Raw genomic sequence first — 22,298 nt, 5'->3', positions numbered from 1 at the left:
TGCCCTAACCAGTTTGGCTCAGTTGATAGAGCGTCAGCCTGCGGACTGAAGGTCCCAGGTTCGATTCCAGTCAAGGGCATGTACCTTGGTTGTGGGCACATCCCCAGTAGGGAGTGTGCAAGAGGCAGCTGAAACATACTCTCTTTGCATGCTTATTTTTACATGCTTTGATGTACAAATAAGAGTAACGATGCTCAAGGGTTGGCAGAGAGCACAGCATGGTGAGACAATAGGTTTCAGGCCCTTAGTGCTGAATGCTGGTCATTACTCTTTTGTTCACCTCAACACTGGCTGAAGCAGTGCCTGTGGATCTCTGTGGTCTGCTGACTAAAGGCTTAGATGACATAGACAAGAATACCATAAAGCAGAAAGGGAGGTGGCAGGTTAGTATTAATAGTTTCATGGTCTTTGGATCCAAAAAGGCATGGATTTCAATCTTGGCTCAACTATTTATTAGTTCTGTGACTTTGACACATTAACTTGATTTCTCTGAGTTTAATTTTCCTTATCTGTAAAATGAGGTTGTCATATAATCAGACTTCCATACGGTGTTGTGGAAACTCAGACTCATGTCAGCATAAAGAAATCAGTAGTAAGTGCTATGTTCCTGACTACTACTATTATCATGGTTGTTGTTTTTGTTATTATTATTACTAGAATGTGATTAACTATTAAATTCATTATTAATCTCTATGACATGTAATTCTCTAACATACCAAAACCTATAAAAAAGTCAGGCTCACTCACAAGTATGCAATTAAAAATTTTGACTTATGCTGAAGGGATAATGACTAATTCTAAATGTATTATTTTGGCTGGGGCACTGGGCCCAAGAACAGTCTGTAACCTGGCTGCCTGCTCTGTCACCCAGAATCAAGATTATTTAGGGTTCCAAAGCTAACTTCAGGATAATCTGTCCAAACCAACTGCTATCCCAGCAAATGATAACCTAGGGTGAACTTAGGCCAGATGGTCATAGAGCATAAGAATGCACTGTGGATCAATAATTATAGCTCTGAAGTGGAGCATAGAGGAGCAAATGAAGATCTCCCAAGCATGAAAAGTGAATTATTTGCATACCACGTGCTCTTTGGTCCTTTCTTTTTGGGACCAGGCTCAGGCACCCAGAGGGACTATGATTTAATGTGAAAGATATGGGGAATGTATACAAAGAGAGGGAGAAAAGAGAAAATGCTTCCAATGGTTCAGAATACTTCAACTCAAGTGGATGGAGCTCTGTATTTTCAGCTCCGCCATATGCCACCTAACCCCAAAAGCTAGAGAAGCTCTCAATTACCCCTGCTGAGGGTATTCTGGTTCTGAACATCAAATCCATGACAAACGCTAGGCTATTTACCGGCACAAGAAGATTGTTGTCATCATGATCATCAGCAACAAATACTTATCGGCTACCTGTGCTGGACCACGCAGCAAGGTGGTTTTGGAAATGCTTTTTTTTAATTATTATTATCAGAAAGATCTGAGCTCTATTTATAGGTCTTACTATGTATTGATTTTGGGAAAAGTTGGCTAAGTCCCTGAGTCTCACTGTTCTCCTTTACAAAAGCTAATATTAAAGCCTACCAAACTAGGTTGTAAGGAGGATTTAGTCAGATGATGAGTTTGAAAGTTGTTTATAAATCACAATCTGCTAGTTGATTGTTGATGTTATGAATAGAATGGTGGATATAAGTTTTTTTTTTGGGGGGGAAAGGGATGTCATGGAAGGCTGAGGTCAAGAATGGGTTTTGTCCCTGGCCGGATAGCTCAGTTAATTAGAGTGTTGGCCCAATGTGGGTTTGATTCCTGGTCAGAGCACATACAAAAATCAACTAATGAATGTATAAATAAGTGGAACAATAAATCAGATGGGGCAACATGGCTCAGTAGTTGAGTGTTGACCTATGAACCAGGAGGTCACAGTTCAATTCCCAGTCAGGGCACATACACAGATTCTGGGCTCAATCTCCAGTGTGGGGCATGCAGGAGGCAGCTGATCAATGATTCTCTCTCATCATTGATGTTTCTATCTCTTTCTCCCTATCCCTTCTTCTCTGAAATCAGTATATATATTAAAAAATAGCTGAAACCGGTTTGGCTCAGTGGATAGAGCGTCATGGCCTATATAGCAAGGGAATCAGACATGAGCCAAAGATACAAATATAAACACATATATTAGCAACTGAAATAGCATGTTCCTTAAAGCAATTAGTTTCCTTTTTGGAACACCAAAACAGGGGATGAGAAAGTGCTTTGGAAAGTATGAAGTTAATAAACAGATGGAGCAAATACACCACACACACACACACACACACACACACACACACACACAGTATAATTACAGAAATACAAAAGATTAATTTAATTGTAGGGAAAAACAGCACAATTTAATGTAATGTAGTGTTTTAAAATTCAATACTCTTCTAACCTTGCCCTTTTAATTTTACAAATGCTAAGTGTGTTTTATGTTTGAAGATTCATTTGAAAATCATTTAGGTCACTATTTGAATAGGCTTGTTTTTAATTCATATTCTCACTGATTTTTGCCCCTGTTAGTACAGCAGATGTGGTGAAGTCAGGAAGGATTTATGCACACTGCAGTGGGCCTCTTCCAAGAATGATAAACCCTTTGGTTTCCAAAATATTAACGATGAACTGATAAACTCTAGCACGGTTGCCTGGTGACCTGGTTGACTATCCATATTCATCCAAATGACTCAATGATGTGTTTTCAACTTTTCATGTCCCATGTTCTCCCTCAGTGCCCTTGATTTGAGCTCTCCAATAGTGTAGTTTCTTTGCCTGCGAAACAAAAATAATAAAGGTACCCACCCCACTGATTGTTTGGAGAATAAAATGAATTGCTTCATGTAAAATGTTTACTATATCCCTAGTCGTTTTGGCTCAGTGGATAGAGCATTGGCCTGCAGACTGAAGGGTCCTGGGTTTGATTCTGGTCAAGGGCACATGCCATGGTTGTGGGCTCAATCCCCAGTAGGGGGCATGCATGAAGCAGCTGATCAATGACTCTCTCTCATCATTGATGTTTCTATCCCTCTCTCTCTCTCTTCCTCTTTGAAATCAATGTTTAAAACAGTGCCTGACGCTTAATACACATTCAAAAGGTGAGCTGCTATTATTATGCCAAAACTGGCATTACTACTTCATGCTCTTCCTCTGAATGTTATTGGCATCTGCCCATTTGCCCAATGTGATTTTGTCCTTGACTACCCTTTTCTCCTCATCCTGCCACATCTAAACAAAAAGTTCTATTGATTCTTCTTAAAGATTATTTAATGAACATTTCCAAAATACAATTCTGACCATGTCATAATTCTCCCATAACTTGCACTCTCTCCCACTTCCAAACTCTGTACACACACACACACACACACACACACACACAACCTTACACCAGCAAACCAGAGAGCAGCCTCCAATCTCTTGGTGGTGTTCCTATAATGTGTTGAGAAGGATTATAAGATCAAATCTGGGTTCAGTAGAATTGGGTACTGTGATTGATTATCAATGTCTTCCATGATGAATGGGATTTTGGAAGGTTGATGACCCATATTTTGTGAATTTATAAACCCCTCTACAGGATCAAGGCCAAGCTCCTAAACATGGCATAGAAGGCTTGTATGATTTGACCCCAGCTAATCTTTCAGTCTCACTTCTTGCCTCTCTCTGTTCTAGCCACAGCAAAGTGAATATTGTTCCCAGAACCACCATGCCTCATATCACCTCCATTTCTTTTCTCATACTATCTTTTTAGATTTCAATACTATTCCCCTTCAACTGATGCCTACACATTATTTAAGACTCAGCTCATTTTTTGACCACCTCAGTCTCTTATGTTTCCACAACTCCCTGGGTATATAATAATCAGTGCTTTAATCATAGTATATTATAATTACCTAGTTAGGTATTTGTGTCCCCCAAACCCTACACCACTTCTAACTAGTTTGGGACCTTATATGAGCAGGAATAGTGCTTATTCGTTTTTGTAAGGTCAAGGTTAAGCAACAACCTCTTATTGAATACCAATTATATGACAGGCACTGGAAATTACCTGACATCAAATTGATAAATGCTAGAATGTGTATTACCAAAGCAGTCTGACTAAGGGAAGAATTTACTGAAGATAAAGGTATATATGACCTGAGTTTTAGTTTTAAGGGTATAGAAGTGGAAACAATTATGGGATGAGGGACTAGCATGTGGATAATATTAACAACTATCATTTATTAGAACCCACCAAGGTATAGGCCCTGTGCTAAGTGCTTTATGTATATTATAAATATAGTGATTTATAAAGGCCCAGAAAGGCCTTAAAGAGCTCAACAGCAAGTTTGGGAACAGTGAGAAATTCAAAGTAGTTAGAGCATAGGATGGAGTAGAGGTCAGTGGGAGATAGGATTGCAGAACACATCTCCTCTCTCCTTTTCATTCCTTAAGCTGAATCTGATTCTAAATCCCTTTGAGGTGCTAAAAGCATTGCTTTAGGCTAAAGTGTGACTTGTGTATTCAGGTTTAGAAATCCCAAGAACCGAAATATACATAATTCCACAGACACTGCCCAAACCATTACCACTGCCAAAAAGAATTCATCTTTCTTTCTCCAACTATCATTCCCTATGAAGTAGTCTATGGGGAGAAAGAAAGCTACAACAACAACAACAAATTATATGGAGAGAAAAAATTATGGTTCCATGCTCCCAGAAGCTTCATTCAGAAAGATATTAGTGCAGAAAGGTGCTATGTCTGGATGTTGACTTAAGATGATAAAGACCTTATGAGCCCACAGATACAGAATCCCTGAGTTCCTTTTCACTATTGATTCAGACTTTCAGTGCTGTGTGTCACAGACAGGCTCAGAAATTTGCAGAAGCAGAGTGCAAACATTCTTACTATATTACTGCCTACTTGTAAAGAAAGTTTCCAATTCCAAGAACCAACCACATTTGGGGAGAATTTCATTCCTCAGTCCTCTAGCAATTGGTGTGGCACATGAGCATGAGTAATATGTTGCCTCCCTCCACAAACAAGAGAGAAATGTTGAAAAGCATAGAGGGTGTGTGTTCCAAATTTAGCTTTTCTTCCAACCTCTGCCCATATGGTTGGTGGTTAAATAAATGATTACCAAGCCAACGAAATGTAACCTGATCTTAACAGTTCCACTCTAACTCTGGGAAACCAAGGCTCATACCAGCACACAGCATTCATTTGTCTTAATACTGTCTGACATAGGGAGACTGAATTCCAAAACGGGTGCTCCATGAGCTGGCCCGCAGGACTCCCATCCAAGTTTGGGATAGAGCTGATGAGATTTCCATTAGTTAGAAGAGATATTTTAGTGGGAGCTCATCAAGCTCAACAGGGAATAAGGAGCTTTGAGAGAGAAAAAAGTTTATGGATCTAGATAAGTTTCCAAGTTAAGAAAGTTTCCAAGTCTAGGATTCTGAATCCTAGATTTCAGAATAACTGAAAATGAGGGGCTCTTTAATTTACCAGCATAACTTTGGAAAAGAGCAATTTTCTCTTACTTGTGATGGAATGAGCTGTTGAATTTAAGGACTAAAGAAGGAAAAGAAACCTTCCAAAAGTAACCCTTAACCCTGTGATATGCTGTAGATATTTAACAGCTGGCTCTCAAAAAAACCCCACAAAACAAAACAAAATCCCCAAAACATGTACACAGATCACATAATTTACAAATAATAAAAACTATACCATATTATGTATTATAATTCCATAAGCCAATTTATTCTTACAGAATGCATTCATTGATTTTGGCAGACTTGCATCTGTAGCTAAAACCACTCTTGCGATTGATGAGAAAGTGTAGTTCCAGCAAGAACACTGGTTGATATATTGGTTTACATTAAGGAGCAAGACAAAAAATGATATAACAAAGATGCATATAGAAATTTTACTCTTTCATCAATAATGAGAGTGGCATATCTGCTAAATCAGATAATAGTTTTTGAATACTGAAAGGTTAGTTCCTCAATGTTTTGTGCTATCTGCAATGTAATAGCTATAGAGAAAACATGATATAAAGTTTTACCTGCACTAATTTTTTATACATGTTTTTAGCCCCCCCCCAATCAATAAACAATAAATGTTTCCATCATGGTCAATTTCAAGCTACCAATATGATAATACTACACAGAGTTGCAAAGCCTTATTTAGTACTTCCACCACACAGACACAAATAACCTTAAAAACAAAGATAATAGTAAATATAATAAAATAATTAGGCTACAATGAGTTTTGCATGTACTATCTTTGTTTTTAATACAATGCATTTACTTGTAAATGTATGGATTTTAATTTTTTAATAATGGCTATGTTTAACAATTGACTCATGTAATTTCTGAAATTTAACAATTGATTCTTGTGAGCCAGTGCAAGCCAGCACCAGTACACTATTGCTCTCACCCTCTTTTAGATTGGCTGCTTTTGAGTCGACTATACCATTGGGTCCAAAGGTAAAGAAGGAAAAAGGCAGACACAGAGAGCAGGCGATTCCTCCTTCCTCAAAGTGGGGTGTGCTGTTCTACTATTTATTACCAGTATGCAAGGATAGGAGTAGAGAAACTGCAAGTAAGTTCTTAGAAATTTTTATAGCAATTTAACAGAGAGATTTTTAGGTGTGTCAAGTCTCATGATTAAAAACTGTGGCTTGTATGTAGGCGTTTTTTGTCATTTCCTTTTTATAGTAATTAACTTTTTAACATATTTCACATAAAGTGTGGTCTATGATAGATTGGGAGGAACAAAACCCCTCCCTCCACGTCCTTTACTTGACATGCACTCATCTATTCTGTGAGGCCAGGGTCATAATAGAGTGGTGTAGCAAATAAGTATGGACGGGACAATCTTGATATTGACCATTTAGATATTAGTTCTAACCACCTGTAGCTGGAGGAGGGGCTGTATCTCAGTTTGCTTTTCTAACACAGTGGCAGGAAGGCCACATATCTGGAAATAATAGGGAAGAAATGAAAACTGGATTCTTGTGGTAGTAAAACAAATCTAGAGGCCATGAGTGACAGACAGGATGTTGAAAAGAATTGCTCCCTGGAAAAGTCTCTGCCATTCCTAAGGATCTATTTTCTTAGGAAAATAGTTCCAGAAAATCATAATTGGTCACATGTGCTCAAATTTAAATCAGAGTCTCTTCTCCACACTTCTTTCCTACCCCAGCCTAAAATATTGCTTAATTGGTTTGCTCCACCATCTTGTTTCTTTATTGCTCTACTTTCATGGTTGTATCAAAACCATAGCATCTCAGAGCTATTTGGGGCCATGAAAGTCAGGAGCCCGTGATGTAGGTATATATCCACTTTCTGACACCCCAATTTACCCACACCCAGCCGATCTTTCTGAATATATGGTTATTTAATCTCTAGTCAAATACCTCCAGAGTTAGTAAGCTGATTGTTTCCTAGATCAATCCATTCCACTAAGGAATAGCTTAAATATTTAGAAAGTATATCCTTTGAGAATCAAATATATATCTCCTTGTAAATTCCATGCACAGGTTTCACATCTACCCTCATCTTCCATAGGCAAAACCTCTAAATATTGGAAGACAATATTCACATCTCCCAAATTCCTCTGTTGCATAGACTGAATGAATACCACCAGTTCTTTTTATGGTCCTTCCACTGATCCTGTTTACAGGTTCTTCACCATCTTGCCTACTCTCCTCAATTTGCACTCTTGGCTACAGACATGCAAAGTTTCACACAGTGTACCCTCCCCCACCCTCACAGGAGCCCCTACTTTTCCACCTGCTGAGTATTGACTATCTTCTTCCCATTTGTTTCTATTCATACTAGATTACCACAGTTTAGTTGCGTCTTTCACTAAACTGGCCAACACGGCTTCATCCAGAGAAAATCAATTTTACCATTTAGCCACATTCATGCACTCAATAGCTTCTTTTAGTTTGAAAACCGATTAATAAGTTTAATACAATGATGATAAATCACTCACACTATTCCTGACACTCCTCCAATTCGTAGAGTTATGTGTAATACCCACCAGCAAGTGTAACTATTTACAGTATTAGTCTTTTTTAAATGTTTTTATTGATTTTAGAGAGAGAAGAAAGGAGAGAGAGAAACATTGATGTGAGAGAGAAACATCAATCTGCTGCCTCCTGCACACTCCCTTATTGCAGATCAAGCCTGCAACCCAGGCATGTGCCCTGACTGGAAATCAAACCGGCAACCTCTTGGTCCTTGGAGTGATAATCACCCAATTGAGCCACACTGGCTAAGGCTATAGCATCACTCTTTATTAAAGTCTCAGAGCCTAATGGCTCAGACAGGAAGCATTACAGAGCAGTAGACCTAGATAAATGAACCTAGAATATATTCTCCCAACTAATAAGAAACAAAGTGCCCAAAGAATCTCAAGTTATGGTAACTTTGTAGAAACTTTTTGTCTTTCCTTATTTCATCTATCACCAGTTTACCTGTAGTAGTTCCCTAGTCAACACTAGGGCATGAGAAAGCCCCATTCTGGGTACATTTCTTCAATAGGCACTGTTAAAGTTTGCTTCTAAAACCCTATTTGTAAGCCATAGGAACTTCGCAAAGGTCTGGGGTGAGGTGGGATTGGCTATCTTATCAATATGTTAGCAAGAACCACCTGGTCTGTACCTGGGTGAAAGTGTTATTATAGTGAGCATTGCTTCCTTTAGCTTTCCTATGGCATTTGAGCTCTAAAATAAAAGATCGAAGTATGAAAGCTGATTGCTTATAGCTAGGGGCAAGATAGAGTGAAAAAAAACAGGGGGCCTTTCATGACCCTCTCCCCCCCAACTCCTTGTCCATTCTTGCTCCCACTGCCCTACTTAACACCAAAGAAAACAAAAAATAACTAGCTGTGATTCTTTCAGGATGCAGGTGACTACTTAATGTTGTGACAGTGGTTATTTGCACAACAAAGCAGACATATTTGTCATTGTTTAAATACCTTCTCAGCAGGCTAAAATCAAGTTAATGAATAACTGAAAATGACACATGGGGGATGGAGAAGAGGGAGTACATTGTAATGAAAATATTGGTCAGAACATTGGTGACTTCATTTATAATTTTAGCTACAGGATTTTTGTATACTAAAATTAACTTATAACCCAATGGTATGAAATAATTTATATATAAAAAAGCTTAAGCGACCATTACAACCAGTCAACCAAATAACCGGCTGCCTGGTTGCCCGGTTGCTATGATGTTCACTGACCACCGTGGGGCAGACGCTCAATGCAGGAGCTGCCCCTAGTGGTCAGTGCGCTCCCATAGCCAACCAACATCTTGTGTTCCCTCCCCCCAGCAGTCTGGCCCAATCAGCCCCGATAGGGACTGTGTCGGCCTGATTGCAGGCCAGACTGAGGGACCCCACCTGTTCACAAATTCATGCACCAGGCCTCTAGTATTCATAATATTATTCTAAATGGGTAACTGCTTTACAGTTTATAAAGTGTATATCCATTATCACATGTGTTTCATTCAACAACTTATGAAATGAGCAGATCAGAAAATGTTTTATCATTATTTTTACACATGAGGAATATGAGGCTCAGAGGAACTGAATGACTTTGTTCAAGGCCACAATATTGGGAAGTGGCAGAGACAGAACTGAGACTCTGTTTGACTCTTTAGGTAAAATTCACTTCCTTCTCTTTATGTCTCAAGCTTCAGCAACCAAAGGGTAGGAGGGTATCATGTTCACCCATCAGATAGGATCCACCTCTTAGTGTTGGTGACATGGGGTCATTTACACTGAGGTCACATGTTTGAGGTACTGATATCACAAGAAAGAAGGTTGGGAGTCACTACAAGATCTTGCCTGAGAATTTCAGGAATGGATTGCTTAAGTAGGAAGCCCCCTGCAACATAAGTGCCAATAATCTGACTGGTGGGTTTTCAAATAGTGCAAAGAAAATAGGAAGGTAAGTGCAGCAGTTAGAGCACTGGTCTATGCATTGAAGGGTCATGGGATCAATTCCCAGTCAAGGGTATATATCTGGGTTGCAGGTTCAATCCTTGGCCCAGTCAGGATGCATGCGGAAGGCAAACAATCAATATCTTTCTCTCCTCCCCTCCACTCTCTAAAAATCAATGGGAAAATAACCTCAGGTGAGAATTAACAAAAAAAAGGGAAGCAAGTTTGAGTTTTTCAAACTATAGAATACATTTCAGGAAATCCTCCATAATTTATTCCTGGAATTGCTACCTACAGGGTAGTATAAGTAAATATATTAATGTATCCACATGTATTTTGAGCTCTGAACAGGACTCAACAATTTTCCTATTTAAAAAAACAAAACAAAACAAAAAAAACAACCCCAAGGCATTTTATTCCCCTATAAACTTTCTACTCATTCTTCAGCAGGCAATATGATTTGTCCTATAGGATGAAAATTTGCAGATTTTACCCATGAGAAAAGGCCAAACATAAATTTCCTTCATTCATTTTTACCCCTTTCATCAAACCAACCCATTAATGAATTTATGAATATACATTACTACCAGCCCACATTTATGAAGGCTTCACTTGACAATTTAGAATAACAGTTCAGCAGTTGAAGTGTCCTTCACCTTTCCTATGTGCATAGACTTGTTAAGAGTAGAAATATGAAATTGTACTTGTTCCACTTAAAAAAAAAAGAATAAAAATAATTGGCTTAAACATTTTTTTCTCATTGCTGTTTTTTTCCTGAGTCATTTTCCCCCTTCAGATTGTAAAGTAACTGTAGGGGGCTAATATTCATTGCAGAGACTCATGTGGTTCACAGCAGTGAAGTCTTAATAGCTTTACTCCAGTATTTCTGGGAAGAGGTAATTGCTAGGGAAGAGAGAAAGCAGCTGCTTTCCCTCATGATACCTGGAGATAAGAGAGACAAATAGGAAAAGGGACCCACCGAGGCCTAGATTTCAGGTCACCTTTACTCCCAGCCAAAGAACAAGTGGCAAGATTTATCTTTTCAGTTCCCAGGCTGACATGGAGTGAAAGTTTCTTGAGGGTAAACATTTCCACAAGAAATGTTTAATATGGGCATGAAACAGCCATTTGGTTTCAAGACTCTTTCAAGTCCTAAGCCCAAGACATGTTTTATGACCTCTCCTCCTTAGCCCACCACCAACCAGCTGAAGCCCCTCTTGCTCCCATGAAGCAACAAGGAATACTTTTATCTTCTATGGTTTGTTTCCACTTTCCTCATACAAAGAAAGGCTTTCCCAGTATCCATGATCACGTTGTCCTGTCTTTGGCCCAGCTTAAGCCAAGACTACCTGTTTTTATATTTTATGACTCTCGGTTATCAAGACATTAGGCTCACCAGAATGTTCTGTCTGTACCCAAAGAATAGTGCAAGCTGGAGCAAGAACAGGCCTAGGGAGAATAAGGAGTGAGGGAGTGGTAATGCAGATGTCTCTAAGATAAGTGGTGTGTTTTTGTTGTTGTTGTTGTTCTTGCTGTGAGTTGATTTGTGAGCATGTGTTTCAATTGTGTTTCCAATAGCAGGTGTGCATACCTATATGCGTGCATGCACATATGTGCATGCATACTCCCGTGTGTGTGTGTGTTTGTGTGGGTGAGAGTGGGGACTTGGTGGAGAGGGGGCAGATGCTTAAGGTAGTTAGTCATCATGTCTTGGCCAGGAACACCTGGCTAGACTTGCAAAGCTTCTCAGGGGAGCAGCTGAGGCCAAAGCATTGAGATTAGGCAGTTTTCCAAATAGCTCACAGTAAGAGCTTCCACAAGGCCAATAACTAGGAACAGTGCTGATGGTATACTGGCAACACGATAGCTTATTTCACTAAGTCCATCATAGATTATCTGTCTTTGGAAGGGAATCTTAAAATGGGTGTTCAGTGCAAAAACGTCTCATACCTCTTGGTATGGGATGTGAGAAAGCCTAAGAGCTTCAAGAGATTTTTAGAATAATAATAATAGTCTTCTGGATGTTATAAATATTGGTAGAGCTGAACAGGTTATAAAGTACTTTCACATTCATTATCATATTTAATTCTCACAGTAATTTATTGAGGTAGGCAAGGATGATTCCCCCATTTTACAGATCGAGAAACAGAGGCTCAGAGCAGCTATATAACCTGCTCAAGGTCCCATGGTTAGTAAATGTACTAGGGCTGGAATCCAACTTTCCTAACCTATCATATAGATGACTGGGCTTTGCACCCGTTTTATACTTCCTAGAATTCTTAGCTCACTGTGGGATGGTTTCGTGGATTTTTAGATGTTTGGAATGTTAAGCCAAAATGCCTAAGTGCTCAATTAGAAGGTGGTAAAAGCTGCAAACAGATCCTCTAGGGATCTTCCTAACGTGACCTTCTGACTTAGTAGGTCTGGGATTGTGCCCAAGATTTTTCCCCCTCAAGATTTTGTATTTTTAACAAACTCCCAGGTGATACAGATTCTGTTGGTCCATGGACTCCACATGGAGCAACAGAGGATTGTTGGTTATCTAGTTTTAATGGAGTTTCACAGGTCTTAAACAAACAAAAAACAAGGCAATTCTAATCTACATCTTCAGACTCTTTAAGCTCCCAAAGGTTAGCAGCAGCAGCAACAGTAGCAACAAACCAATAGCTTAAATAGTATATATGTTTTGAGTGCTTTCTAGGGTGCCAGTTATGTGCCAAATACTTTGCATGGATTATTTTATTTAATCACCATAACCCTGTGAAACGAGTTGAGGGAGGTGAAGCAACTCACCAAAAGGGAAATGTATTAGGTTAAACTATAACTGTTTATAGTTACATGACATCATGTCATAGTCATCTCACCAACAATGAAATTCAGCAACTTAGAGCAAACCTTAAATAAGAACTTTGTGTTAAATTTAGAAATAAAAGTTATAGATAAAGAAAGCATTTTGGAAGCTTTGGGATGAAGAGTTTTAAAAGTGAGTATATCCCAGAAAGTGTGGAAACTGCTCAGAACTTATTAGCATCCTGGTGTACAAGTGTGCTGAGAAGCAGGTGTAGTCAGTCCTTGGTAACAAGTCTGGCTTGCTAGATTGAAAAAGTCAAAGGAGCAAGAGTAGGGAAAATGAAACATTTTTGAAAGTGGAAATAGCTCAGAAGAAGAAAACTGGGAACCTGCAAGGTTAGAAGAAAACTCAAAAGATGTCGCTCAAAGACTCCAATAAGTACCTTGCCAGGGACTAGAACCAAATAAATGTACATAATACTGCGACTAGTATGGACTGCAAAAATTGGGCATTCTATTTTACAAATGGAGAAACGTATTTCAAAAAAGAGGAAGGGGATTGACCTAGGACATATAGGAGTTAGAAGCAAAGCCAGGTATAGAAACTAGGTGTCCTGCACTTCATCCATGCATCAAAAGAAGGGAAGAACTGAGCCAGGAAAGCCAGCCAGTAGGACCAGTTGTTGGTTATGTTACAGAAGGTCTGTTCAGGGACAAAAGGGACAAGAGAGTCAGAACATTCTCTGAGCTTTGTTTTTCATTCCCAAATTGCCTTTGGAGGAAGATTTGGAATTCAAAATGAGATGATGGTAAATAAACATAGTGTTCCAAGCCTGGTTGACTAAATAGATGTTGATGAATCACCAGCACCAGGTGGCATCTACTCAGATTTCGAGTAAAATTGTTTAATAGCTGACCAAAGTGTATAGCCTGTCATTCCAAATAGGTGATGTGTCATAAGCCTGGAAAATTGCCAACAAATCTTCTCTCCAAGAGAAAAATTTCAAAGGGGAACCAAGGAATCCAGGCTGGTAAGATCACTGAACTTGTTAGGCAAGTGTAACCTATTGGGAGTAAAGCATTATTTTTTCTGTGAATTAAATTAACCATTTGTGTCATGTTTTAAAGTTTACAAAACACTTAAGTTTAATCAAGCCTAACTAATTGACTAGAATTCCTTGAGAGAATAAATGTGCATGTGGACAAAGGAAAACCAATACATATAATCTATTTAGATTTTGAAAAGGCCCTTGACAAGGTCCTACACCAAACAATGTTTTAAAAATTAAGTCACCATGGAATTGTGGCTTGGTGTTTTGAAATTGATAGAGAAGTATCTTATAGATAGGAAAGCAGGGACTTTTCCTGGAAAAGTATGAATGGTATTGTGTCCTAGGTATCAATGCTGGGACCAATTAATATTTTGGTGAATCATCTGAACGACCTTTAGAAAATGAAAATATTTTATGGGTAGCAAAATGCAAAGATTTAAGTCTTGTATGATTGTATCGATGATCAGAAGAAGAATTAGAGTAGAATTGTTCAAAGAGCTCACTGACTGGCTCTGAATCCTGGCTCTACCCTTAAAGACTGCATGACCTTAAGCAAATTACTCTACTTATTCTGGTATAAAATTTTAAAATTTCTCATCTGTAAAGTGGGAATAATAATAACCCCTAGTTCATGAAGGTGTGAAAATGATATGAGAAAATGCATATAAAGTTCTGGCACAGTGTTTAGAGCACTGTGGTAAATGTCCAATAAATATTACTCCTATTATCACTTATGTTTATTCAATATTATTCTTATAAGATGACAGGCTCTGAGTCATGTTATGCCCTAGGAATGGAACTTGGGAGCCATTGCAGTCTATTTTTTTAAAGTATTGGCAGAATTTATTTTAGTGATTCAAAGGATGAAGATGACTATAGACTGGGATAGGAGAAAAAGATTTCATACAAGGAAACTAATAATTAAGGACCACCTAGTATGTGCTAAATACTTGGCTAGATGCTTTACAAAGTTTACTCCTTTAATCTTGCAATAATCCTATGATCCACATTTGATGGATGAGGAAATGGAGACTTAGAGAGGAGGCTAAGGACACTTGTCCTAAGTCCTGCTAGCTCATAAGAAATAGGCCAGAAATAAAAACAAGTTAGCTCTACCACTAAACCTATTTTTTCACTGAATCATACTTGAAATGCACTTTGAGGTATGGGTATAATTTGTGAAGGAATAAAAAAGGGGTAGTCATATAGATATACAAATGGACAATGGTATGAAGACAGAAGCAAGAACAGCATGTTTACAGGGCTCATGGGGCATGAGTATGGTTGTTTCTGCCAACATAGATGGTTCTTGTGGGCCAGAGTTGGGAAATGAAGCCAAAAGCATAGTTTAGGCTAGACTAGTATACCCTCAGAACTCTGGCTAAGGAGTTTGAGCCTTGTTCTCTAGGCAATTGAGATAAGATGAAGACAGCTGAGCTAGGAGAGGTAGGAAATGCTTTAGAAAGATTATCTGGCAGTTGTATAAGAAGAATTCGGTGGAATCTTCTGTCTGGTTCTGTGATTCTTTGTTCTCTAATATGCTAGTGTAAGGCTCTCAATACTCTTGCCTTAGCTTAGAAAACTGGAGAACACTTAAAATTTGATTGAAATAGAATATACAGGAGGGTAGAATAGAAGGAAGCAGTGACAGAAACAGAAAAAAAATTACCAATAATATACAGGGGTTAGGGGCCCAATTGTATATGAAGGGCAAAGTAGAAGAAAGAGTCAAAGATGACAGTTTTAAGTCTCAGTGACCAGAAGAATGGTAGTGATATTTTAAAAATAAATATATTAAGGGAGTAGCCAGTTTTGGACCACCTGTTGATAAATTTGATTTGTGACACATTGAATTGGGGATAAAGGTGGGAAAGCTAGGTAGAAATTACTAGGAAGCAGTTAAAGATGTGAGATAATAGCTCAGTGGAGCAGTTAAGATGGGAGGTTAATGAATTTGAGTTGTCTCCCTACTGATATAATAGTTAAATAATGTTCATTGAAACATTACCCACAAGAGCCAGAGGTGAAAACAACTTCAATGTCCACCAGTGGATCTGTGGATGAAAAAATTATGGTATATGCATATAATGGAACATCATTCAAACTTAAAAAAGGAAATCTTATCATACACTATATCATGGATGAATATTAAGGACATGCTTAGTGAAATAAGCCAGTCACAGAAGGGCATATATCACAGGAGCCCATTCTTTTTTTTTTTTTTTTTTTTTTTTTTTTTCCTGAGTCCACTTTGATGAGATACTCAGAGTAGACAAATTCATAGAAGCAAAAAGTAAAATGGTGATGCCAGAGATTGAAGGAGGTGAGAAAAGGGAAGTTACTATTCAATAACCTTAGAATTTCAGTCATACAAAATGAAACAACTAGAGATCTGTTGTATAATCCTATATAATAAAAATATAGTATGCAAATTGTCCCTTCAACCAGAGTTCTTCTGGGAGTTTGACCAGGGGGCAAGGATGAGGCTAGCCAGGGGAAGAGAGGGAGTACCTGCCGGCAGCCAGCAGCCAGTAGGGACCCTACCAGTGCATGAATTTCATACACTGAGCCTCTAGTTTAGATATAATTACAATATTATACTGTACACTTAAAAGTTACTTTAGAGGACAAATTTCATGTTATATACTTCTTTTAATTTGCCAAAAAAAGTGAAATAATTAAAAGAACCAAAGTGAATGAGATCTGTCTTTTTTTCTGGAGAAGAGAGAAAAGACGGAGGCTTAAGAAGAGACCTCTGGATAATACCAGTTTTAGAGTAGGATTAGGAAAAACTAGTGCAGGAAAGATGCTAAAGGAGGAAGAGGAGAAGGATATTAGAGGCAATGGGTGGTAGGATTTCAAGGAGAAGTCTGTGCACTGAAGAGGGAAGAGCCAAATTATATTTCCAGTTATTCCACTTAGATAAACCTCATTTCTTCTTTGAGTCCCACTTTTCTTATCTGTAAAATGGAAACAAGTACACCTATCCATATAAGAGTACCTTGTAAACCGGGAAAAATGAATACAAACATGAGGGCTTTTTTTGTTTTTGTTGCTGTTGTTTTGCCTTCTTGACCCCAGCAGCTTCATTTAATTTTTTTCCATCACTGTCATTTTTATGAAGCTTTGCAGTTAAGTTTTATAGCCTACCTATGTTAGATTACTTGTAAGAAAACAAAACAAATATGGTGTTCTCAGAAGAGAGGGTCAAGTGATGTCTCTTCTTTAAGAAAGTTATCCCATCATTTGTTTTCCATAGACTCCCGATATTGCGTTTGTTTTATAATGGGAAAGAACCAAGGAAATGTCCAATGGGAAATAGTCAATTGATTATGTCAGTTCATTTTAGATCATAGAAAACATTAAGTTACCATTTTAATCTACCTAGGTCAGAGATTTTTAAAAAGATTACCCGAAAACTTCATTTTCTAGAATATTGTCTTTCCTTGAAGAGTTAATGGCATTGTGTTACAGGGATTTTAGGGGAGTTACAGAGGGCAGATTCAATTGTTTTTTTAATTCCCAAGCATCACCATTTTAGCTCAGATTGGAGATGGCCCTAATCAATTACCAGCAAGGAAGCGGAGTTGATTCTTCATTTTCATCATTCCATCGCCAGAGGCTCCAATGCACTCATCTTCATCATCACCGCAGTCTCCACTTTCAAGCCCTTCTTCATCAAGGTTCTTTTCCACAACTCTACCTTTGGGCATAGACATGGTTCTCAGGAGCTGAAAGAAAACAGAGAAATGTAGCAGCTCTTCATATTTCTTTGGTAGGTCTAAAACTGTGTTATTAACAGAATGCATTCAATATGCTGAATGAGTTACACAGAAGCTTTTAAAAATCAATTTCAAATTTAAATAAATGTAAACTGCTTATATGCTTTGGAGTTTCATACTCCTGGGCCTTTCTATGGCATTTCTTATGATTCTCTACTCATCAACTTCTCTAACACCAGAGTGTATTTTGCATCAAAACTTTCAATGCCATGGTATTTAAGTTTCTGAAAGACTCCATGGTAGGAGAACTAACCAATGAGGAAATTAACACAACATAGGCAAAGCATATTTATATGTTCAGAGGATACCAAAAACAGAAAAGATGCCTATGAAAGCCCCTTAAAACTATACTTACAATTACTAAGTTAAAACAACAAATGCTTTCCATCAAAAGAAGAAGATAGCATTGAATTTTATATACACTTTAAATGAATACTTACAATTAATTGCCATGTACCATGCCTTGGTCACTAGAAAAACTTTTAAAATATCTCCCTCTTGCATCATTTCAGTAAGATGCTTTGAAATTCATTTTGCTTTTTTTGTAGATAAAATATGCCCATTTGGAGGGATGTCTGTTTTGCTCTTCAGTGTCTGGCTTTTCAGACACATTGTCAATGTCTTTCTTATGTTACTGTGACTCCCACTTCCCAAAAGTCTTTCTGCTGACCCCGAAGCCAAACTCACAGCCTGAGTGGTTTCTGAGGGCAGTTCTCAGACTCCATTTTATTCTTCCTCATTATTTCTCTCTAAGGCTGTATTCCAATAGCCTCCATTTCTGTCCTAGCTTTTGCCACACACCCCTTTTTAGTCCTACATCTCAGTTTCACTTCCTATTTATATTTAAAAATTTTATTAACTTCAGAGATGGAGAGGGAGAGAGAAATCGAAACATCAATTATCAGAGAGAATCATCGATCTGATGCCTGCTGGATGCCCCATACTGGGGATTGAGGCCTCAACTTAGGCATGTGCCCTGACAGGAATCAAACCATGACATTCTGGTTCATGGGTCTATGCTCAATCACCCAGCAACACTGGCTGGGCATTACCTCCTATTTTTAAATAACAGCCAACAAAAAGTGTTAGATGTACTGAAACTAAGATTTTTTTTCATTGAGGAAGAGGTATCCAGAAAAAAATATTGCATATACAGGAATGTCTTGTTTTTTCTGATCTTAATTATCTATGTTGATTGATGCTGAAAAAACAAAAAAAAAAAACTTTATGTTCTCTGCTTGTGATTTAACTGCTATACCAGTATCAACCTGGAACAAGATACATACTAGAGAAATTTGACTCTGCAGGTTTATTATTTTTTTTAAGCGAAGAAAGAAAAAGTCCAAATAGTTCTTTTCTGCCCAACAACCTCTAATGGTGTCAGAGAAGCTAACCCACCCACCATCTGCTACTCCAGCATCATCTCCACCCTTCTGTTCTAATGTATCCCTTCTCTAACCCTCCCCCATCCTCTACCATTCATCCTACAAATCTAAATGTATACTATAGACACATAGGCTAGGATAAGATAGACTAGTGGTTCTCAAACTTTTTGGTGTAGTCAGGACCCCTTTATACTCTTATTGGGAATCCAAGAGAACTTTTGTTTATATAAGTTACTAGAAGCCTGGTGCACAAAATTCATGCACTGTGTGTGTGGGGGGGAGTCCCTCAGCCCACCCTCTCCAATCTGGGACCCGTTGGGCCTAAACTGGCAGTTGGACATTCCTCTCACAACTGCTCACCTGCCTGCCTGATTGCCCCTAACTGTTTCTGCCTGCCAGCCTGATAACCCCCTAACTACTCTCCTGCCAGCATGATTGTCACCTAACTGCTCCCCTGCCCCCAACTGCCCTTCCCTGCTGGCCTGGTTGCCCCTAACTGCCCTCCCTTGCAGGTCTAGTCTCACCTAACTGCCCTCCCACCCCTGCAGGCCTGGCCGCCCCCAACTGCCCTCCTCTGCCGGCCTGGCCGCCCCTAACTCCACTCCCCTGCTGGCCTGATCACTTACAACTGCCCTCACCTGCTGGCCATCTTGTGGCGGCCATCTTGTGACCACATGGGGATGGCCATCTTGTGTGAGGGTGTGAGGGTCAATTTGTATATTATCCCTTTATTATATAGGGCAACTATTGGCATTTACTATCTTAGAAATTATAACTGAGAAATTTAAAAATTTTTTACCTTGTGAATCCTTGGGTTTCATGGATTATCAAAGTCTATAAACCATTCTTTGAGTACCACTAAATTAGACTACAATATCACTTCAGTTGACCAAAACATCCTAATCTCCTCCTTTACCATCATTTCTTATGAGAAAAATGCTTTCGACATAAACATTTTAAGGTTAATCTTTAAAAATACATCCTTCGTATATGTCTTGGATTACCTGAATTAGAACTGTTCACATAAAGGGATTTGTGGTTAGATATATATTGGTGAACTTACAATTTCTCAAGCACATCTCACACCTGTGCCTTTCATTAATCCCTTTAGCAAACATTAATTGAGCACCTAATCAGAGCTGTTTTCATTTTGGTCTATTGAAAACACTACATTCTTTCAAGCCAAATTCAAATGTCATTTCCTTAGTAAATAAAGCCTTCCTGCCTACCACAGATGGTCATTATACTTCTCCCTTCCCCTCTTCCACCACTGCTCCCTTTATCTGTAACCTCCTAAATATCCCTTTATGTGTGCAAAGTAGCATTATTTATTTATACATGTAACTTTGCTCTACCACCAAACTGAGTTGCCTGGGGGCTTTGTCTTATTTATCTTTTAACCCCATAGCATTTAAAGCAATGTCTTGAACACAGTAGGTACTCAACAAATGTGCTATTGAACTGAAGCAAAGTAAAGTGGCATGGTATCTTTAATTTTTTAAAAGCTTCTTCCACAAACTCATGAAAAATGAGAAAGCCAAAGCACAGTTAATTATACAAGAACTTGTGAATGAATAGCTAAATCCTTTTGGACGACCCTGGCTAAGATCTGTAGCTAATCTATAAAGGCTATTTTCCAACCTTGTGTACAATGCCCTCAGTATTCTCTGGTAGTCCAGTTTTTTGGTTTTTTTTTAAGGACAATTAAAAAAACTTTAAAACTTTGCCATTGAGATAACTTTTTTAGTTTTTAAATTACTCTCATTTTGGAGACAACTTTAGCATTGAAGAAGGATTATAGTATACTTTCAATGTATTTTACACAGACATCTGCAGATGAACCTAACCCTCACACATTGACAAAACAAATCCCAAACTAGAAAGCTATTGTTAGTTTAAGTCTTAAAGAACACTCTGAAGCTCCAGAATGCTGAAAGAAGGATGATCTCTGAGAGATGAGAAATTGTCAGCAAGGACTGTGAATTTAATACAGCCTGGAATTTGAAACAGAAATCAAATCAGCTAATTACATTCACAATATTGACCTTTTTGTTCCCTCTCTCACTCTTTACAGTGTCTTCCAGACTGAATACTCACTTTATAAAAAGAAAGTTATGAGGGTCTTGCACACCAAATCAGGTAACTTTAGGGGCCTAGTGTTTTTGATTAACTGTTTGCCATTTTCAAAGGACACTATCCTATTAGCTTTTTAAAAGCCAAGGCTCAGAATAATTATTATCAATGTAAACTATCTTATTAAAACACAGGTCTGATTATTTCACAACCCTACCCCCACAACCCTTCTATAAACTGACATTTCTGCTACACATTGTTCAGCACTCCTTATGGGAAGGACTTTCATGGTCCAGCTTTTTCTGTATGTACTCCTCTCCTTGCAGCACTGTTTGAGCCACATGAGAATATTACAGTTGCTTAAATATGCCATAAATTTTTATTTTATAATTCAATATGTTAATTATATGTATCAATATAATATAAAGAGGTGAAAAAAAGAGACATAAGGGAAAAACCTAGTTCTTAAACTTTAATAAACATTTATATTTTCAAAGGCTGGTGAATTTTTGTGTGGGTTTTTTCTTTTTTTTAATTTGAACTTTAAAATAAAACTGACCGAGTTTGGAATTCTAGGTTTTCCACTTATTAACCTTCCACCCACTTATTAACTTTGCTGTTTAATTTCCCTAAATCTCAATGTTCTCATCTGTAAAATGAGGGAAATAATGCCTGCCTCAGAATTATTGTAATGAAGAAATGTGATAATTTTAAAATTTTAAATCTGATAAAAACACTTAGTGCAGTACAATTAATGAATCTACTGAAATTTATTTAACCATTCTCTGAATATTTAATATTTATATTGTTCCTAGTTCTTTTGTTTCTATAAATAAAAATGGAATATCAGGAGCATTCACATTACTTTTTCTATATTTTGGATTATTTCCTTAGTTTCCCATTAGTAGGATTACTGGGCCAAAGGGTATGTACATTTTTATAGACCATGGGAGTGAGTCTCTAATTTCATAAGGATGATTTTTAAAAACTCAAGAACCTTGACCCACCCACAGAGGTTATGATTTAGTAGGTCTGCGGTGAAACACACAAATCTGCATTTTTAACTAATATACTCCTCCATCTTATCATGAGCAAATCACAGACCACACTAATAAGAAAGACTACTGCAGTGTTATTCCACTTCCCAGAAACCCTCTGAAACCATCTCTGGACAAGAGTCACCTTAGCCCCATGTGTGTCACGATCCTTATTACAAACACTTCAAACCACTTTTCAAAAAATAAATGCAGCCT

At 38.1% G+C, this 22,298-nt stretch overlaps 1 protein-coding gene across 1 annotated transcript in view; it reads right to left on the bottom strand.

Moving 5' to 3' along the window:
- GPC3 (glypican 3) overlaps positions 1-22,298 on the bottom strand; it is a 341,076-nt gene that overhangs the window by 26,241 nt on the left and 292,537 nt on the right. Inside the window, exon 7 of the mRNA XM_084870253.1 lies at positions 17,377-17,536. Coding sequence (XP_084726379.1) covers positions 17,377-17,536 — 160 coding nt within the window. The remainder of the gene's footprint in view (positions 1-17,376; positions 17,537-22,298) is intronic.

Source organism: Pipistrellus hanaki, assembly GCF_964339955.1.
Source record: "Pipistrellus hanaki genome assembly, chromosome: X".
Taxonomy (NCBI): Eukaryota; Metazoa; Chordata; class Mammalia; order Chiroptera; family Vespertilionidae; genus Pipistrellus; species Pipistrellus hanaki.
The sequence above is the reverse complement of the archived record's forward strand: the minus strand, read 5'-3'. Positions and strand labels throughout refer to the sequence as shown.